A 20,023-nucleotide genomic window follows, 5' to 3' on the forward strand; every position below is an offset into this window, starting at 1 on the left:
CCTCTACATTGTTTCTACTAACTTATAAGAAAAAAACACAGGCCAAAAACGGTAAGTTTACCTGCCACCTCTGCCAATTCGCCTTCTTGCAAATCCTATACATCTTCTTGGTACTGTGAGCGCTGTAAGGCAATGCCTGTATCTCAGCTTATCCAAAGCTGCCAATTCTGGAGCTTCAAAAGAATGGTTAGCTTGGTCCAAACGAGGCTGCAAAAAAAGAAAAAAAAATTAAATCTCATGGTGCCAATATGAAATGAGGAAAAGTTAAATCATGATGAAAAATAACTACGGCACTAAACAGAACAATTAAAATTCAGGAATGGGGGACTGGAGTGATAGCTCAGCAGGTAGGGTGTTTGCCTTGCATGTGGCCGACCCAGGTTCGATTCCCAGCATCCCATATGGTCCCCTGAGCACCGCCAGGGGTAATTCCTGAGTGCAGAGTCAGGAGTAATCCCTGTGCTTTGCTGGGTGTGACCCAAAACGCAAAAAAAAAAAAAAAAAAAAAAAACAAACAAACAAACAAAAAAAACCCAGGAATAGGGCTAGAGAAGAGTTCAGTAGGCTGAGAGTTCATGCTTCGCATACAGGAGACTAGGTTGGAGCCCCACCACTACCCCTGAACACAGAGCCTGGAAGTAGCCCAAGAACCACTTCCACCCCCCACACCCCCGTTAATTCCCCCAAATAAAATTCAGGTGTAAAACTATAAAAATGAGGTTTAATAACTTTATACAAATAAATTCTGATAAAATAGAATAAAAAAATCTGTGTATCTAAATAATTCAAATTTAGTTTATACAAATATAGGCCAGAACGATAGTGCAGTGGGTAGGGTACTTGCCCTGCATTTGGCCAACCCGGGTTTGATCCCCTGCATCCCATATGGTCTCCCATGCATCACCAAGAGTAACTCCTGAGTGCAGAGCCAGGAGTAACCCCTGACCTGAGCATCACCGGGTGTGGCCCAAAATGCCAAAAATATAATGAAATATAATAAAAGTAGCACTGCACTGTAGCACTGTCATCCCATTGTTCATCGATTTTCTCAAGCAGGCACCAGTAATGTCTCCATTGTGAGACTTCTTGTTACTGTTTCTATCATATCGAATACGCCACAGGGAGCTTGCCAGGCTCTGCTGTGCGGATGGGATACTTTCAGTAGCTTGCTAGGCTCTCCGAGAGGGACGGAGGAATCGAATCTGGGTCGACTGCACGCAAGGCAAACGCACTACCCACTGTGCTATCGTTCCAAAAATAAAAGTATAAATACAAATATATTAGGATATTTTAAAGTCTTTTGGGTGTTGGGAATCAAATCCAGGGCCTGTCTATCCCTGGTACCATTTAGGGGTATTCCAAAAGAAAGAGTATTTACAAAGAATAATGTGGCTTTTAAAATATGAGAGAAAACTAGAAAAACAGATATATAGAATGAAGTTTTATTAAACTGAAATTCTACTTCAAAAAGGCATGCATGGGTCAAACTGCCAGTCTCTCTTAAGAACACACAATCCATTTGTCTTCCCATTATTACTTCATTTTGTCTTTCCACTTCTAATCAGCATAATTTCACCATCCCTTCCAGCATAACTTGCAAACAACTTCCAACATCTCCTACATTGACTACAAACACATTTCTAAGATTGTAAGTGTACCATGTTTACCATAATGCAGCAAACAAAATGTCTCCACAAGATAAATATGAAAAGCCATCCTCATTACTTGGTAGTTGGACTATCTTAAAATTGGAGTCTTTTGGAGTAAGGATCATTCCTTAATATAATGTTGTATCAAAACATTCCTTGACATAATGCTGTACCAAAAACCAACTCAATGGCACCAGGCTATTTTTGTCAAAAATTAGAACACAATTATTAGACAAAGTATTGCCTTGAATTTAAACATGATTCCTTTTATATTTTATATGTACTAGATATGTATGTTGAAGTTGGCTTACCTAACAGTACATTTAAAAACATCAATCAATAGAAATTCAAGTAAAAATCCTGGGCTTACCTACCCTAGCAATAGTATAAGGATTTTTTAGTTAATTGTTGAGTTATATAGTTAAGAGCCCAAAGTGAAACTACATTTCTAGAATGTGTGAATTATTAGTTCAAAGTAAAGGACTCTCATTTACTCTGAAAGACTTCAGTGCCTTTGGAAATCTTTTGTTATCACACAGGAGATATTAAATAAAAAATGCTGGACTACTTCCATTTTTAGATCAAGACTAAATCACCTTGACATGAGTTACCTGTTAATTCCTGTTCACAAAAACACCACAAAAAATAAAGTTCTTACAGCATAATACTGGCATCCTGCTCGCCTCCTGAAAGCACAGGGACCATCAGGATCATTTTCTTCTTCAGGTTCTGATACTGGGGACGGTACCTAAAATAAAATAAAATAAAATAAAATAGAGGCACAAGGCATCCATTTAGGAGTTATTAAAAGTCAACAGTCTGCAATATTCCAAAATTAGAATTTACTGACAAATCCTAAATCAATCCAATCTTACCTACAATAGGCCCCCAAACATTTAAAAACTAATTACTATTATTACTGGGACAATACTCAGTAGTGCTTATGGCTCTTAGTAGGGTGTGTGGGGAACCATGTGATACTAGGGATCTAAGCTAGGCTTCCAGCATGCAAAGCACATGCTCCAGCCCTCTGAGTTATCACCCTAACCCCTAAGAACATTAAAAAAAAAAAACTGAGCCAGGAGAATGCTTCTGAACATGTATGTGCAACAGACTCACAAAGCACTGTTTTTATACAACCTGACAGAACACTTATACTTCAGAAATAATATACAATGGCCACATATATTTTAAAGAATTATGCTTCATCTTATAGGAGGATATGTATCTTTTTATAGTGACAGGGATCAAACCCAGGGCCTCACACATGCAAGGCAAGTATTCTACTACTGAGTAACATCCCCGTTGAGTATATATTTAATATATTAATTTTATCTCTCAGTAACAAAGTCTCAAATCAGAAAGTTAAAAAGAAATGCTTGCAAGCAGCCCCTCCATCAAAAAAGCCACGAAGGGCATACATTTTACTCAAAAAAGAGTCTCTTGTTTCCTTCTCACTTGATTTTTAAAAGTTTACTTTTAAAATTTACATAGGCAGAAAATTACAAGAGAAAAGATGACATGCTAAAGGAAAATTACATGTTAAAGCAGAAAAATTACAAGAGGAAAGATGACATGCTAAAGCAGACTAGTTGCTGAGAAGTGATAAGCCTATAGCCTGAGCTGAAGAATAAATCAAAAGCTGTCACCACATACTACTCAGCATTCTGCTGGAGACATGTGGCACAGGCCAAACGTATCTCTATAATCTGAGAGGGCCACAGGGAGGCCACCTCAGAAAGCAACTAAACAATATGCAACTATGACACGGTAGCAAAGTAATTACCTGAAACAGCTGAACTTTTTAAGTTTTGAAATTTTTTTGGTTTGTTTTGGGGGTATCACTCTTGGGGACTACTCTCAGAGTAATGCTCATGGATCCAAGTGTTGCCGGTGTCTGAACCCAGTTTTATTACATGTAACGCATGTACTTCAGTCCCTTGAATCCGGTGCTCAGCTCTAAAAAGTCTCAGTTGTCTCAAATTTCAATTTCACATATCTTTTCCTGACAATGCTAGTTCAAGCTTATTTACTTGCAAGTTTTTTTGTTTTGTTTTATTCATGTCTGGTGATGCCCAAGGGTACTCCTGCTGCAGAACTTGAAGCCCTAGTTGTAAATTTTTGACTCCTCAAATCCTTATTAGTGGGAGGAAATTTCCTCCATATTATTACCAAACTAAGTAATCACTACTGAGCAGGGTCATTCAGAAAGACATGTCTGAGGGGCAAGAGAGCACTGTAGCACTGTCCTTCCATTGTTCATTGATTTGCTTGATCGGGCACCAGTAACATCTCCATTGTGAGACTTGTTGTTACTGTTTTTGGCATATCAAATACACCACGGGGAGCTTGCCAGGCTCTGCTATGCGGGCAGCATACTTCCGATAGCTTTCTGGGCTCTTTGAGAAAGATGGAGGATTCGAAACTGGGTTCGAGGGGCAATATAACTAGAGAAATCCTATGGGGAAGACAGACACAGAGTAAGCTGGGGCTGAATATACTTCCTGAGGAAACAAGCCCCAAACCTAAAATTTGGAGAAAAAAAAAAACCCAAAACACCTATTGTAAATTTTATTTATCAGTTCCTTTGAAAATTATCTATTTCTTCTAAAATACACATGAGATGTGCCACAAAGTCTCAGATATTCTTTGCATAGAATGTAGCAAGCCATCTTCCCCACCAATGTTTCCTAAGAGTGGATTCTGGGATTTAGCAGGAGACATAGGAAGAAAGAGCTTATATTAGGAGAATCAGAAACAAGAACAAGACAAATCCTAATTTTGTGTTACGCTGTTCTATAGCTATATGCCCAACAAGTAACTACTTATTACTCTTAATAATTAGATGCCATCAAAATTGATTTAACCTACTACAAGTACGCAGAGGCATCCAAGTTTCAAAATGCAATTTCATATAGGGTGGGACTTGAGGGATATATGGATAAACTTAAAAATTTGGAATAGAAATAAAGATTCCTTATAGCATGATTAACATATAATTAGTATTTGAGTTTTCCTTAAGTATCAGGCTGAACGATCTGATTCTAGCAAAAAAGAAGTTTCTCATTGCCATAGTACCCAAAGGTACCAACCATTCTTAAAAGGGCTAAGAATGTAGAACAAAACTTTATAGGTCCTCATTAGTACCACCAGTATATGGCAACTGTACACTCATTTATCTAATAATATTAATATTCTTTAATAATTTCCCAGTATGTAAAAGTAGAAGGCATTTGCCATGAGGCCACTATTCCAGGCATCACTCTGGACTTCTCTTCCCTTCTGGCATTGCTCCGGCAGTTCTTTCTAACATAGAGTTTTTTCTATGCCTAGAGATCTTCCCTACACTCCTATCTGGAAAATGATTAGGATACGGTTTACTTATTCTCTGAAAAATGTCATCCCATTAATGTTACATGCTATTCAATGCCCTGCCTGAGTCAAACTGGATAATCCTCTGACAAATGTAATAAAGAACATACTGAATGATAAAATCCAAGCATGAAAATTTAAAATGCATATTAACTCCAAAATATTATCTGGACAAATGTAAAAATAATGTAATCCAGTGAAAGGGGAACATCTTAGATAAACCCTAGATTTTAAATAGTTACAATAATAAGTTTTTTATAAGCAATCTTGCTTCCAAACCTACCTGTGATTTTCAAAATCTTATTTTGTTTTTGGTGGACTACAATTGGCAGTACTCAAAGCTTATTACTCGTGGTGCTTGGAGAACCCATATGTGGTGTTGGGGACTGAACAAGGACCCACCATGTGAAACCAGGTGCCTTAACCCGTGTATCACTCAGGACCCGTACTGTTTTTCTTAAAGTTTTTAAGAGCTGTGAATTGTTAAATTCAGGAAAACATGTTTTATAGTTTGATATAGTAGTCTCTTTAGGTTGGTTATACCAGCTGAAGCAGGTGCTAAACAGTCTTGCTTTTTTTAACTGATCATTTAATATAACAAATAATTTTAAAACAGAAACAATGAGTAAAATTACAATGCAAAAATTGCAAACACTTATGTCTGATCAAGAATAAATTTTGTGGCTCAGGAGATGCTCAATGGCTGGAGCCCCAGCTTTGATCCCAGCATAGGACAGCCCCTTCAGCACTGCCAGGACTAACTCCTGAGCACTGATGTGGGAGCAGGCCCCGAGTATGTTAGGTGCAGTCCAAAACCCAAAAATGCAAAAGGAATAATTTTTGTTTACTTATGGGGATGCTCAGGCAATCTTCCTCCTGGTGATCCTTGGTCAATCAGGTCAGCCACTGGTCTAATGTGAGGGCCAGAGAGTGCAGTGCTATTTAGGTCTTGAAGTGCCAGGGCCACCCCAGCAGTAAAAAAATACATTTCATTTAACTATTTGGATTGGGGGCCATATCCAGAGGTTCACGGGAGACCAAGAGGTCCGAGGGATAGAAGGCAGGTTGGCCACACAAAAAGCAAAAAACTTAACCCCTACACTGTCGCTCCAGTTGAGGTATAAATTTTAAACAGCAAAAATGTTATATAAGCTAATGAATTTTCATAGGTTAAAATTTGGAAACAGTTATAACAGTTCTTATAAATCATCTTTGGCATCAAATAGCTATTGCCAAATATCTTAAAAAACTTTATGATAAAAGTTATAAAATACAACTTTTTGTATGGTGGATGGACCATGAATGAAAAAAGGGACCTATTGGTAAATATAAAAAATTATGTATTAGATATTATAAATATGTTGGTAAATATATATTTATAATTTGATGTAATAATCCCATTCTTCGAAATCTAGTTTAAAAACAAAGAGGAAAGATGGATGTTGATTTTGATAAGGAAAACAGAAAGCCACCTAAATATCCCACAAAGGAAAAAATTCTATCCAACTGATAAAAAGTAATAAAATGCAAGTATCATTTCAGTAGCTAGGCATATGATGTGGATACCGCCCCTCTCGGAGAGCCCGGCAAGCTACCGAGAGTATTCGATATGCCAGACACAGTAACAACAAAGTCTCCAATGGAGACGTTACTGGGCCTGCTCGAGCAAATCGACGATCAACGGGAGGGCCTTTACCTTTACCTTTACTGTTTATGCAGTAACACTGGGTAAAGAAAGCAAGAATCAAAATCCTAAAATGTCAATTATGGTTGGAAATATAATACAAAAGACTAAAGGAAATGTCTTTAAAATAGTTTTAAAACAAGCACCTGTGGAAATTCATCTTCATCTGAGCTGTGAAAGTCATATTGCTTAATGTCACTCTTATTGATCACAGGCAATGTCTCAGGAGTGGATTGCTGAGATGTTACCAAAGCCTCTGCTTTAGGCTTCTTTGGGTACTTCTTCTTTTGACGAACCACATCAGAAGCCTCTTCTTTCACAGACAAATGATGAGGGTGCTGTTTACATGACGATTATTCCCCCAAAAGGAAGAAATGAAAATCATTTTAGAAATCATGAAAAACTATAGACTGCTCCTTGAAAAAACATACATTTTGACCGAGGAGGTGATTTTATTTACTGTATTTAATATGTAAAAAAAAAATGAGGTGATTATAAACTGAAAAATATTTTACTTTTTACAAGTTATGTTAAAAATAATTATGATGCTTTTTATATTGCCATTAATATTTAAATGATTTCAGTGATTTGTTTTTAGCAATCTAGCATTTTAAAAGTAATTTAAATTTTATTTAAATTCACTGAACTAATTAGTGAAAAGGTATTTCATAAGTTGAATTAGATTATTCATTATTTCTAATTTTAGAAAATGGTCCAGGGATGACAATTTTTTGGATATAAATAAGCATATTAAGTAGAAGGAGAAAAACTTCACTTATTAGAATAATTACTGCCCCGACTGCAGTAATCCCATGATTTTCAAGTACCGCAGAGTTCTGCAGGGGCACTTGAGAGGCTACCTGGCAGGAACTGACAGGGGAGGTAGGATGCAGACACACCTCCGTGCCGGCCACCCGCCCCACTTTGACAGAGCAGCTCTGCTTCTTTTCAGTATTCTGGCACTCCCATTCACAAACAGGATTTACCACATTACAAAAGTTTGTAAGTGACTACTCTAAGCACCAAAGTACAAGTCATCTAAGAGTAAAAATATTTAGGAAGTCATACATTTCCCCTTGTAGCCTAGATTTTTGTTAAAACTACTGTTGAACTTTAAAAAAAAGTAACGCAAAGATAATGTTAAGTACCATATTTTTTTTTAGCAAATATTCCCTACTTTATACAATGATTACAGCTACAACATCAAAAGGAAGATATCAATTCTTTGGAAACAAAGAGACAACCTTCATTTTAAGGTGGATGTGTGACAAAGTCAATACAGTTATAGCTGTAATGGGATAGAGCAACAGTGAAAGTAATTGTATCTTCAAATTTAGTATTTAAATAGGCTGTGTTCAGCCTTAAAAGATGATCTAGATCAATATAAAAGACTAACTATGGGTAATTTTAAGGTGATATTTTCATATTCTATGCTTGCCAATCAATCACGAAGCTACAAAAAGCACTACTTTATGTAAGTGGATTAAAAAAAAATCCCTACAGGCACAGATGCTGCCCGAGCCCATGTGTTGCTTGCACCTACATGGCTGAGCACATGTGTCGCCCACATCTCCCCTCTTTTTTTGTCTTTTTGGGTCACACCTGGCAATGCACAGGGGTTACTCCTGGCTCTGCACTCAGGAGTTACTCCTGGCGGTGCTCAGGGGACCATATGGGATGCTGGGAATCGAATCTGGGTCGGCCGCGTGCAAGGCAAACGCCCTACCCGCTGTGCTATCTCTCCAGTCCCCCATCTCCCCTCTTGAGATGTGTGCTTTCATACTTTCATATCTGATGCTGAGGTGTGTGGAGGGGCTCTCTCCACCTTTGGAGAAGCCCGGGTTCTCTCTTGAGTGCATTACTCTTTCTTTCCCTACTTCCCCTTCCTAAAAACCTCCAAATAAAATGTTTTACTTCAAAAACAAACAAACAAAAAAACAAACAAAAAACCCCCCAAAGAACCCCCCCCAAAAAACAACCTTACAAAATGATATTGCACTCACTGATAATGTTTTTTGTTATAAAGGTGAGTGTAGTAATTTATGGACAATCAATCAGGTAGGTGGGCTAAATGCCTGTGATTAATAAGAAAGAACTTTGACATGAGAATCGAGCATGAGATCAGAGGAGTCTTCCTGATCCACATTCTTTCTTGACCTTTAAGAACAAGCCTATGAAAAGTGAGTAGTGCATACATTTTTTAAAGATGAATTTTCCACAAACACCCTAAGTCACTTTTAAATTTGTTACATAACAAAGCTCGATTTTCTAAATATTTCAGAAACTATAATTTTATTTAAGTCAAAGCTCTCTAAAAGTTTTAAGAAGATGATTAATTATTTTTATATCTCTTATTCGAATACTTTAATTCAGTGGTTTTCAACTTTTTAGACCTACAAACAGCACTGTGGGATTACAGTGAAAAGGACTGCTTTCACTACTGCACTAAGTGAACAGTGAGTAAATGTTATTCTTCGGTCTAAGAGTTGAAAGTCATGACTGAGTCTGAAGTCAAAAAACAAGCATAATACCTTAAGTGAGAGAACATTTTCTAAGTCACTAGTGGTAAAAACTAAATGATAAATGCAATGCTGCCAATCATAATGCAACAAGAACTTCCAAAAGACTTAATTAAAAAGACGAAATTTGATGCCTACAACTATGATGAAAGATTTGCTGTAGTAAGCAAATTTCAACTATCCTTATTCATTAAGGAAGCGATGGCAGAGTGGAAAGCCACATGGTCTTTGGTGTTAGATCTGGATTCAAGGAATGTGGCACTTATTTGTTGTGATCTCGAAGTCAAATGGGATAAAACTGAATTCAAAAGATTGCTAATAAAGATTTAAAGTCGTATGCAAGTAAACACTCCTAGCAAAGCGCTTGAGAAATAACAAGAGCTAAATAGTATTAATTATTTTCTATCGTCATCAAAATATACAGAGAACTGCAGAAGTCTGTTCAGTATTACCATACATGCTTTTTGCCCCAGAGAATATTCACCTTAGTTTTACATTCTTGGACTTTGTGATGATTTCCATTATGAAGAGTTGCTGGAGTGGAATATAACTCTTTTTCTGATCTATTGATTTTCACTTCATTAAGGATTTCACCACCATAGTCTCCCAAATGGTATCTTGAGAAGGCAACAAAATATAAGAAAATGTTGCAGAGTTTAAATATAAGGGGGAAAAAAACCCAATGATACCTTACTTAATTGAAACAAATCAAACAAAATCAATAAATCAATAAACAGGCTATTTTTGGAGAGTGTGGGGTGGGGCAGGGCAAGCCACACCTACCTAGCAATCTTGGGGCTATTCCCTAGCTCAGTGCTTATGGGGTAAAACTGGGTGGTGCTCTGGAGACTGTGATCAAACCAGCGCCTCCGGCATGCAAAGCATGTAGTCTTCTGAGATAATTCTTCACTCAATAGTTACGTTATTTGCAATAGAGAAAATGTGCAGCAACAAAGATTTATTTGAGATTCAGTAAAAACCATGAAAAACCCACCCTGAATCTCTGGTACACAGAAGACAAAAACAAACTTCCTACATATATATTCTATTTTCAAGTACTGGGAAAGGAGGTGTAGAATGCTTGCCTCAGGTGCACAACAAATTTTGTTAGGTTTATTAGTCCAGTCTACTTGATTATGGAGGAAAAATAATAGCAAATACATTTTCAAGAAAGGATCGAAACAAAATGTTTTCTATCTAATCAGTAGAAAAAAATGAATGTTCACCGTCACTAAATTTTATTAAATTTTAATACAAAGAACTGGATGCTTTCTAGTTAACCAGAAGATAAAATTAATGTTTTCCGTCACTAAATTTTTTTAAGCAACTTTTAATAGAAAGAAGTGGATGAAACAATCTAACTTCTCTTGTTTGTTTTTTCTTTTGTTGGTTGGTTGGTTTTGGGCCACATCTAGCTGTGCTCAAGGTGTACTCCTGGCTCTGTGCTTAGGGACCAGCTCCTGGAGTTGCTTATGGGACATGAGCTGGGGAGTGAACACAAGATGGTCATGTGCAAAATTTAAATGCCTTACCCACTGTTATTTCTCTCACACCTCTAGCCTTTCATAAATAAAATTCAATGATTCTACAAAAAATAAAGCATTTAGAAGAGCTATAAATTAATAACAATCTAATATTTAATAAAACTGGTATCCACAATCTCAAAGTATGATTTTGTTAGGTTTTCAACAGTTTTAGCAAAAAAAAAAAGCACCAATTTTATTTTGTTCCATTATATTACCACTTGGTTTTTCTCCACAACTTACGTTTGTTATCATTATTACAATATACCATTTACCTTTTTTCTACAACTTCTAAGGTTAAGTGCAATAATTCTCGTTTTGTTTTCTCTCTTCTCTTAATCATTTCCAAAATTGTTATGGCTCGACTGAACTCTCGTCTCAATTTCAACATTTTTTCATAAGAGGCTTCATCATTCTTACGATTCTATAGGTACAGAAAAAATTTCAATAGAAAAAATAATTTTAGAAGAATTATTCAATTCACTTCTTTTAAAAAAAATCTTATTAAATCCAAATTCATTTTATTAAAAGTAAAATGTTCAAATCATTTCAAGAATATACAGGGAAACTAATTTTGAAAATGTACATTTCAAAAATTATTTACTGGGAAATGTTTATCATACAAGTAAACATTTCCCAGTAAGTATCCAAAAAGAGACTGTTGCTAGCTGATGAATACATGGAATTAAATAAAAGGGATAATTCCATTGTCAAGAAAAAAATTAAGTTCTACCTGAAACAAAAGCAAGTACAACAGAAAATGGGGTTAATTCACATTGTAGCAAAATATTTTTCAATACAAACAATTGTCTCAAATCAAGATTCCCTAAAAGGAGTCTAATTAAACACATATCCATTCATTCTACCTGAAATTGGAGAATAGAAAGCTTAATCTATCACAACCAGTCACTTTAGAAATTCAGAAATAAGACTGAAAGTGGTTTCAAAGCATGTTGATGACAAGGATTACATGTCATCCAGTGTAATAACATCTCACTGCAGAGTAAAACATGGAATTTGGTAAAATTAGGAATTTCAGAGTACCTGTAAGAAGGTTTTTTTTTTTCTTCAATTTTGGGATAAGGGGAGGTATCTAAACTGGGCGGGAAGGAGGACCGCATGCTCAGGGCACCGAATTCCATCCCTGACACTGTCTTGTTCCTCCTCCCATTTCCCACTCCCCAATACTCCCCCCCCCCCCCCCCCACTGACCCAAGTGAACCATTGATCCCGCACCTTTAGGCTGAATGTCGCAGGGACAGTTTTTTGTTTCAAGGGGAAGAAATGACTTGTACCAACAGAGTAAAGTCGTATTTAGTAACTAGTGGAGACTGGCTTTTAATTAGCAGCCTCTGTTTATTTGCAACACAGAAGTTATTGTAAATATGCACGATCAAATAGTCATAAAAGAAAAAATACATCAAGAAAGATTTATCTAGACTGGTTCTTTTTTCTCTTGTGGTGTTTCTGCCACTGAAAATTAGTATTCACCCATAAAACATAACTAAGTCCCATTAGCACACAGCATATTAAAATGAACATAACAGTGAATATTAAAGTAGCTGCTCTCTGTAGAGTACTGACATGACCCCGATATGCAAAAGAATCAAGTCTAGCAAGTTAAAGACGTATAAATTCAAAAGATGAGTAATACAAGTCTATAAGTCAGTCAAACAATATTAATTAGTGCACCAGAAACTTTCACCAGGTTTGCCTGTCCTACCTTCCTGACCTCCTCCACAAAATGCTCCTTTAGGACTGTGCTTAATCCCTTCTTTCTCTGCGTCCAAACACCTGTACTGTTTCCTAGTTTTCTTCCTTCCCTAGTCCTGTTCTTTCTCTTTTATTTTTATTTTGAAATAACTTCAGATCTATAAAAGAGTTGCAAAATTAGTATAAAGAATTCCCCATGAATCTACATCCATACTTCAAGAAATGATTTACAAGAGCGTGCACAAACGCTCTCTGTATGTACATGTACTTATTGTGACAGACCAAATGTCTGTGTCCCTCCCAAATTAATATGCTAAAATCTATCCTCATCCCCAACATAGTGATATTTGGAAGTGGGTCCCTTGGGAAGTAGTCAGGTCATCAAAGTGGAATCCTCAGGAATTAGTGCCACTTCTACTATGTGACATCAGAGCAAGATGACCATCTATAAAACAGTATGAATAATTATATAATAAATATAAATTTGCTGGTACTTAGATCTTGAAGCTCACAGAATTCTAAGTAACACATATTTATTGCTTAAAGCAGTCACTGTATGGGTTTTTTCTTGGGGGGTGGGGCACACATGATCATGCAGGGAGTGATGGGAGGCCATAGAGGGGCTCTCTACTCTCCTCAGCTCTCACCAACATGGTCCTTGGAGGTCACTCCCTGAAGTTCTCCAGGACCATGCAGTGTAAGGGGATTGAACCAGGGATGGGGGTTGGATCGAAGCAGTGCTGTGGGTGGAAGTGGTGATAACCACTCCTGTAAATCTAAGGTTCAGTGGTGGGTTCAGAAGTTCACCTTGGTAGTGCTGGGGCTCAAAACTCAGGGCTTCGAACATGCTCCACTTTGAGCTATCTCCCCAGTTCCACTAGTCCAAAAATCTTTCATATTTTGAGAAACACTGAAGGTAATGCCCCTTTATTCCCAAACACTTTAAAGTATATTTTCCAAAACCAATGATACTCTCTTACATAACCATAATACAGTGATCAATATCAGGAAATTAAAATTTATGTGACCCTATTACTTTGCAGATTTTATTATTTTACTTGCTACTCCATTTGTCCTTTATAAGGATAAATACTATTATATATTGATATATGCATGACTGTTGCTATGAGGCATATTAGTGGGATATAATTTTATTATCAGAATTTATTAATGTTTTCCTGGTGTAGGAGATGATTCAAGATTAAAACTATATTTTGGCTGGAGCTATAGTACAGCAGGTAGGGCATTTGCCTTGCACACAGCTGACCTGGGTTCAATTCCCAGCATTCTATATGTTCCCCTGAGCACCGTCAGGAGTAATTACTCAGAAGTAATTCTGAGTGCAAAGCCAGGAGTAACCCCTGTACATCGCCATTTCAAGATTAAAACTATATTTTGGTTTTAATAAAAAATAGGTAAAAAAAAGATTAAATCTATATTTAATTTTCATGCCTCTATAATTTGGAATAGTTCAGCTATTTTTCTATGATGATTATCACTTTTACATTTCTGAAGAGTAGAAGACCACTTATTTCTGTAGAATAGTTTTTCTTTTACAGAATATTTTTAATCTGGGCCTCGAGTTATTTTAATGGTTATCTAGTGATATTGATAAATCATCAGTTCATAATGATATCATTTATATGTTTTTATTTTATTTTATTTTGGAGGGGAGGGGTTACACGCAGAGATGCTCAGGGGTTATTCCTAGCTCTGTATTCAGAAATAACTACTGGTGGCATTTGGGGGACAATATGGGATGTTGGGGATTGAACCCGGGTCGGCTGTGTGCAAGGCAAATGCCCTACCTGCTGTACTATCATACTGGCCCCTCATGTTTTTAAAATAGTCCTATTCCCTCTCCCTATAATTAAATCCAATCCCTAATCCAATCCAATTTCTCTGTCTGGGGCCAATTCTTTTCTTCCTAATCCAGTTATATATAATTGTCAAATCTCTAGTAAAAATGCTCTAAAACTGCTGCACTTCAAAATAAAACGGTGGCCTTTGGGGGGCGGGGGGGAAGCCAAGGTGATTGTTAGTGCAGCAGACCTAAACCCTTAAGAATTTTTTCTGTCTGTATTTTTTTTCTTGACCTCACAAAAGTTGGGAAGAACAGGCTAACAGTTGTATTCATGGAATTAACGAATTTATTAAATAAATATGCTGATTAAAGACATCCCTGTCTGTTCATTCTCACATATTAGTAACTTAAGATGATCTCATTTAACAAAGTCCCTAAGAGTTAAGCCCTCCTAAATTAAACATTAGTTTAGTGAATTAAAGTTAAAACTCTAGACTCCCATGAAAATGTTTCAGACTACTTTACTTTAACCTTTGGATCAGCTATGCACATGCTTCTAAGTTTGTAAGGACAGATAAGGAAGCAGAACAGCTTGTTAAGATGTATTCGTATTTGCACACCTCTAATGTTTGCCCACCTCTTAAACATTAAGAAGATATTTCATCGTTTTCTGCTATTCCAACTTTCTTTTAGAAACATGTGAACGTTTTAAAGCAACAATAATGAATATGAATGGAAATAATCTATACCCCACAACTAAAAACACCACGGAATAAAATAACACAGGAAAACAAGATGTGTGTCACTTGTGAGGGAAAGTTGAAAATAACAGAAAGGTGGGGGTCAGTAAAGGAAAAGTATGGACTAGCTAAACTGCCTAAATAGTGAGCATTCTCAACATATATTGGTTGGAAAATAATGATGTAACTACGTCCGAGTAACATTTAAACATTCATAATGTTCCTTATATGTCAATACTATTCATGAAAAGACCCATTAATAGCTCTGTTTTAAATGACACTGCTAGTCTGTTTGGCAATCTATCATAGGATTTCTCAATGGTTCTGATGAACTTCTACTTTGACTGGTATAAGAGTCCATATTTATAATTTTACTAATAAATTTATCTCATTCTGCTCTTTACTAAGCAAGACATTAAATTTTCACAAAATATGTTAGATTTCCTGGTTAGGAACACGGCAAATTGAAAACTCAGGAAATGTCATCTTCACTTGGGAAATCCAAGAAAGAGTCATAGAAACTCTGGTTGTTAGCCAGTAGAAGGGTTTTTCCTAAAATATACTCTCCTGGCAGCTGTTATACTTCACAGCTGTTCTATTAACAGCTGACAAGGACAAGCTTTCAATGTTAGGAGAAACAAAAATCCACAGAAAATACTTTACTTCCAACTTCAATTCTCATGCATTTTTTTCATTATATGTTACTAGTACTTTGCAATCTTAAAGAATGCAGTGCCATGTAAGGTTTACTGTGAATTTTATGAAATGGAAGGCAATAAAAACCCTTCTGAAACAATGCTTTTCTCTGTACCATATTTCACAGTAGGAAATCATATTTCTCCTGCTTAAAATTTTAGTTCATGCTGCTTCTGAAAACCAGATGGGAACAACTTCATCAACCTGACCCAACTTGACAGCACAGAAGAGAAGAAAAAAATTGCACTATGTTACTTCTGACTGTTGGTAAAACTGGCTTGAAAGTGAACCTTTCCCTGCTTTAACCACCTCAATAAAGTAGCCAAGAGGCAACAGGGTCCATATTTATTTGCCAGAATTAGAATATACTTTCAAAGAAAGTATAAGCTCAAGCAGTATCACATCCTTGGGCCCTGGCATTTATTGCTGGCCGGTTTGGCCAAGTACTGCTAGGAGTGACCTCTGGGCCCTCTGAGTTCCTTTTGGAGTTCTCTCCACATCAACCAAAATAAAAATTCCTTACATTTCAACTGCAAACTCAAAAAGTTGTGATCAGTACGTTTATAAAAGACATGGGTGTGAGGAAACATTTAAACTGGCCGAAAGAAGATACTGAAAAGCTGAATTTCTTTTTTAACCCCATTTAAAAAAAATTAATGTACAATTCACATAAAATTGTATACTAACTTCAAGCTGAAGTGTAGTACTCTGTAAGGGGGCTAGACATGATAAAATGGTGCTACCTGGGCTTAGCAGTGATGGAGGCCCAACCCAGAGAGGTCTCTAGGGTCATACCGGGTGCTGCTCAAGCACCATGTGGTGCTGATAGAACTCTGGGTTTGAGTGTGGAAGGCAAAATCCCTCAATCCCTGATTTAGCTTTTTGCCCCAAAGCACATAATTTCTTAGATGAGGTTCAATAATGCTATTAGCCAGCTTTTATGGTCACAGTACTTAAAATTATTAGCAGAAACAACATTGGTTTTTAGATACTATAAAGGTGCATATAATTAAATCTAATTTGCACATTACCTTTCGAGTTTGCATTTTCTCTGTTCTCCTTCGAAAGGCAACATATGGATCGTTGTTGGTAGAGCCATCCCTTTTCTCTTGTTTTATTTGAGGAATGAGGGATGGCCCCCTGCAATTTTTGCGTTTTCTCACCCAGTAGTCATATACAGCTTTAATAAGGTAATCATCTTCATTTAGCAGCAGTTTTGCTTCTTGAAGTGTTACGAGCTAAAAGAAAAACACAAAATATTATCAATTATAATGCCTGAAAATAAAAAAATATATACCTACTGAAGAAAGTGTGATCAGTTTTAACAACCATCATCAGATATGATGGTAGAAATCAGAACTAAGTTCTAACAAAAAATATAAAAGATTAACATGGAGATTTATCAAAAAAATTAGTATTTTGCCCTGGAGTTATAGTGAGCTCCATTACCCAAAATTTCCCCCTTCCTTTCCTTGGTTGCACTTACTGTGATAACCTGAGATCACACTCAGGTTAAGTGAGTGACAAGAAAGACTACCAGAGATAAAGATCCCATGTCCTGAGGTCTAATGCCTGTAAACTAGGTGACTACCACAGAGATTTCACAGGACATCAATTATGTAAAATATGTAAGAGACCTGGATAATTGATAGTCGGGAAGATATGACATGCCTCAGGCATGTTTTGAATTAGAAAACATGCTGGATTCTTCAAAATTCTGATTATCATGGTTCTATACATTTGAAGACCTACTATTTTCAAGCCTAATAGCTTCTTTGTATTTTTAAGAAAAAAAAAAAGTGAGAAATAGGTTTGATGTTATCTCCCTCCAATCTCTAAGTGCATGCCTCTTCTGAAATTGCCCCCCCACCCACAAACAAAAAAAAACTTAGCCTTTTTCTGAAAGTTTCCTAACAATGTCAAAGTTCTTAGACTAATTGAAGGTAGTAAGTAATCCCTCTATGATGTTTCCTGCTGTCAGTGTTCATTAGTAAACTGCACTGTCCCGGGACAGTAACCTTAGGATGGTTCCCCAGGGATCTCTGACAGTGATATCACAGAGATCGACCTCTCCTTCATGAATACAGCAGTATAATACTGACAGGCCATAAAGGCTGGTATAAAATTGTTTGGTCGGTTGTTTCCTTGACTTTTTATGAAGATCATATTCCTATAAAATCAGTTTTAGCAAGATGACTCCACGTTTTAAAACGGAAATGCTTTCTGAAGCAATAGCAAATGTTTTCATCATTTTAGTAAAGGTAAAGGTAAAGGCCCTCCCGTTGATCGTCGATTTGCTCGAGCGGGCCCAGTAACGTCTCCATTGGAGACTTTGTTGTTACTGTGTCTGGCATATCGAATACTCTCAATGATTCATTTTCAAAACCAGTTAAGCTATCTAAGAAATGTTTCCCTGGAACTTGGAAACGAGGGAAAAGTTTTTCTCACCAAAATGTTAAGAGCAATACATACAAATTGCTCTGTTGGCTTAATGACAAAGTAGTTTAAAGAAATCATAACTCATGGATAAACTGAAATGGTCTGATATGCACATGCTGGTCTAACTTTATGGAATAAGAGTAAGAATCCTTTGGATTTCCAGTTCCATGACAGTAATTAGTAGAGCTAACTGGCTATTTATATAAATTTATATATATAAATAAAATTAATAGAGGCTCCTAGAATAGTCTGACCACTGAACAATGTTAAGTATTCTAGTTTGCATGACAATTACATTTAGTGTAGCAGAATTATAAGTGGTCATTCTATTATCAATATATCAGTGGAGTCAGCTTATAACTACATCAAGAGAAGCTGAGTAATTTGGTCATTAGGTGGAGGGCAAGAGCCTGGAATATGAGACGAAAATTAAATAGCCAGCATTTCCAATCATCAACTCTAAACTGTTATCTTCCTACTATTAGATGAATTTCTCTGAAATGAAGAAGCATACATATACCTCCCCAAAGTCTACAAGGATCGTGGTAAAATGAGAATTAGATATCACAATCTAATAAAATTCTCATGATGACATAATCACAGCATTACTGGCAATTTTCATGTCCTGTGAGGTACATGAAGAAAACAAGTACATGATGGACTTTGTGTCCATCTTTTGATAAATATGTAATCTTCACTAATCAAATCAAGGACTTAGCTATGGAATGATTAGACAGGCATGATTCCATCAATAAGAGGAGTGAGCTTCTTTGATAATAATACTACCAAAATAAAACCACTGATGAAATAACACTGACAGAGCAAGTGGAAACAAACATAAACAAATGGGACGATATTACACTAAGCTTCTGGACCTCAAAAGAAAGGCCCTCCCGTTGATCATCGATTTGCTCGAGCGGGCCCAGTAACGTCTCCATTGGAGACTTTGTTGTTACTGTGTCTGGCATATCGAATACGTCGCGGGGAGCTTGCCAGGCTCTGCCGTGTGGGCGAGATACTCTCGGTAGCTTGCCGGGCTTTCCGAGAGGGGCGGAGGAATCGAACTCGGGTCAGCCATGTTGGCTGTGTGCAAGGCAAACGCCCTACAGCTGTGCTATCGCTCCAGCCCTACACTTCAAAAGAAAAAGTGACCAAAATACAGAGAGAGTCCACAGAAACTTCCTCAAAAAAGAAATACAAATGGTCAAAAGGCATATAAAAAATGCTCTATATAACTAATCATCAGAAGTTGCAAATCAAAACAATAAGAAGATATCATCTAACACCACAAGGACTGGCACACATCAAAAAGAAGAACAACCAGTGCTGGCATAGATGTGGGGAGAAAGGGACTCTCTTTCATTGATGGTGGGAATGCCTTTCTGGAAAACAATATGGGCATTCCTTAAAAAATTAGAAATTGAGCTTCCATATGACCCAGCAATACCACTTCTGGGAATATATCCCAGGGATGCAGCAGAGCACAGCAGAAATGACATCTGTACTGTTCACAATAACCAGAATCTGGAAACAACCTGAGTGCCCAAGAACTGACAACTGGTTAAAGAAACTTTGGTACTTCTATATAATGGAATACAATGCAGCTGTTCGGAAAGATGAAGTCATGAAATTTGCTTATAAGCGGATGGACATGGAGAGTATCATGCTAAGTGAAACGAGTCAGAAAGAGTGGGACAGACATAGAATGACTGCACTCATCTGTGGAATATAAAATAATATGAGCCTAATACCCAATGACAGTAGAGACAAGGGCCAGGAAGACTGATCCATGTTTGGAAGCCTGCCTCATGAGCTGGGGGAGAAGGCAGCTGGGATAGAGAAGGAGTCATTAAGTCAGCGATGGCCAGAGGGAGTGCCCGGGAT

At 36.9% G+C, this 20,023-nt stretch overlaps 1 protein-coding gene across 3 annotated transcripts in view; it reads right to left on the bottom strand.

Annotated features, from left to right (window-relative positions):
- The window catches only part of EPC2 (enhancer of polycomb homolog 2), a 101,409-nt gene that overhangs the window by 15,626 nt on the left and 65,760 nt on the right, over positions 1 to 20,023 (bottom strand). For 2 of the 3 annotated variants that reach the window (XM_056117612.1, XM_056117611.1), the window contains exons 4-9: positions 16,732 to 16,938; positions 11,023 to 11,171; positions 9,709 to 9,841; positions 6,852 to 7,043; positions 2,308 to 2,397; positions 62 to 207 (exon numbers count right to left, since the gene is read on the bottom strand). In XM_056117612.1, coding sequence (XP_055973587.1) covers positions 62 to 207; positions 2,308 to 2,397; positions 6,852 to 7,043; positions 9,709 to 9,841; positions 11,023 to 11,171; positions 16,732 to 16,938 — 917 coding nt within the window. The remainder of the gene's footprint in view (positions 1 to 61; positions 208 to 2,307; positions 2,398 to 6,851; positions 7,044 to 9,708; positions 9,842 to 11,022; positions 11,172 to 16,731; positions 16,939 to 20,023) is intronic. The other variant, XM_056117613.1, reaches the window with a different exon arrangement.

The sequence above is a fragment of the Sorex fumeus genome, unplaced genomic scaffold (assembly GCF_029834395.1).
Source record: "Sorex fumeus unplaced genomic scaffold, SorFum_2.1 ptg000035l, whole genome shotgun sequence".
Lineage (NCBI taxonomy): Eukaryota > Metazoa > Chordata > Mammalia > Eulipotyphla > Soricidae > Sorex > Sorex fumeus.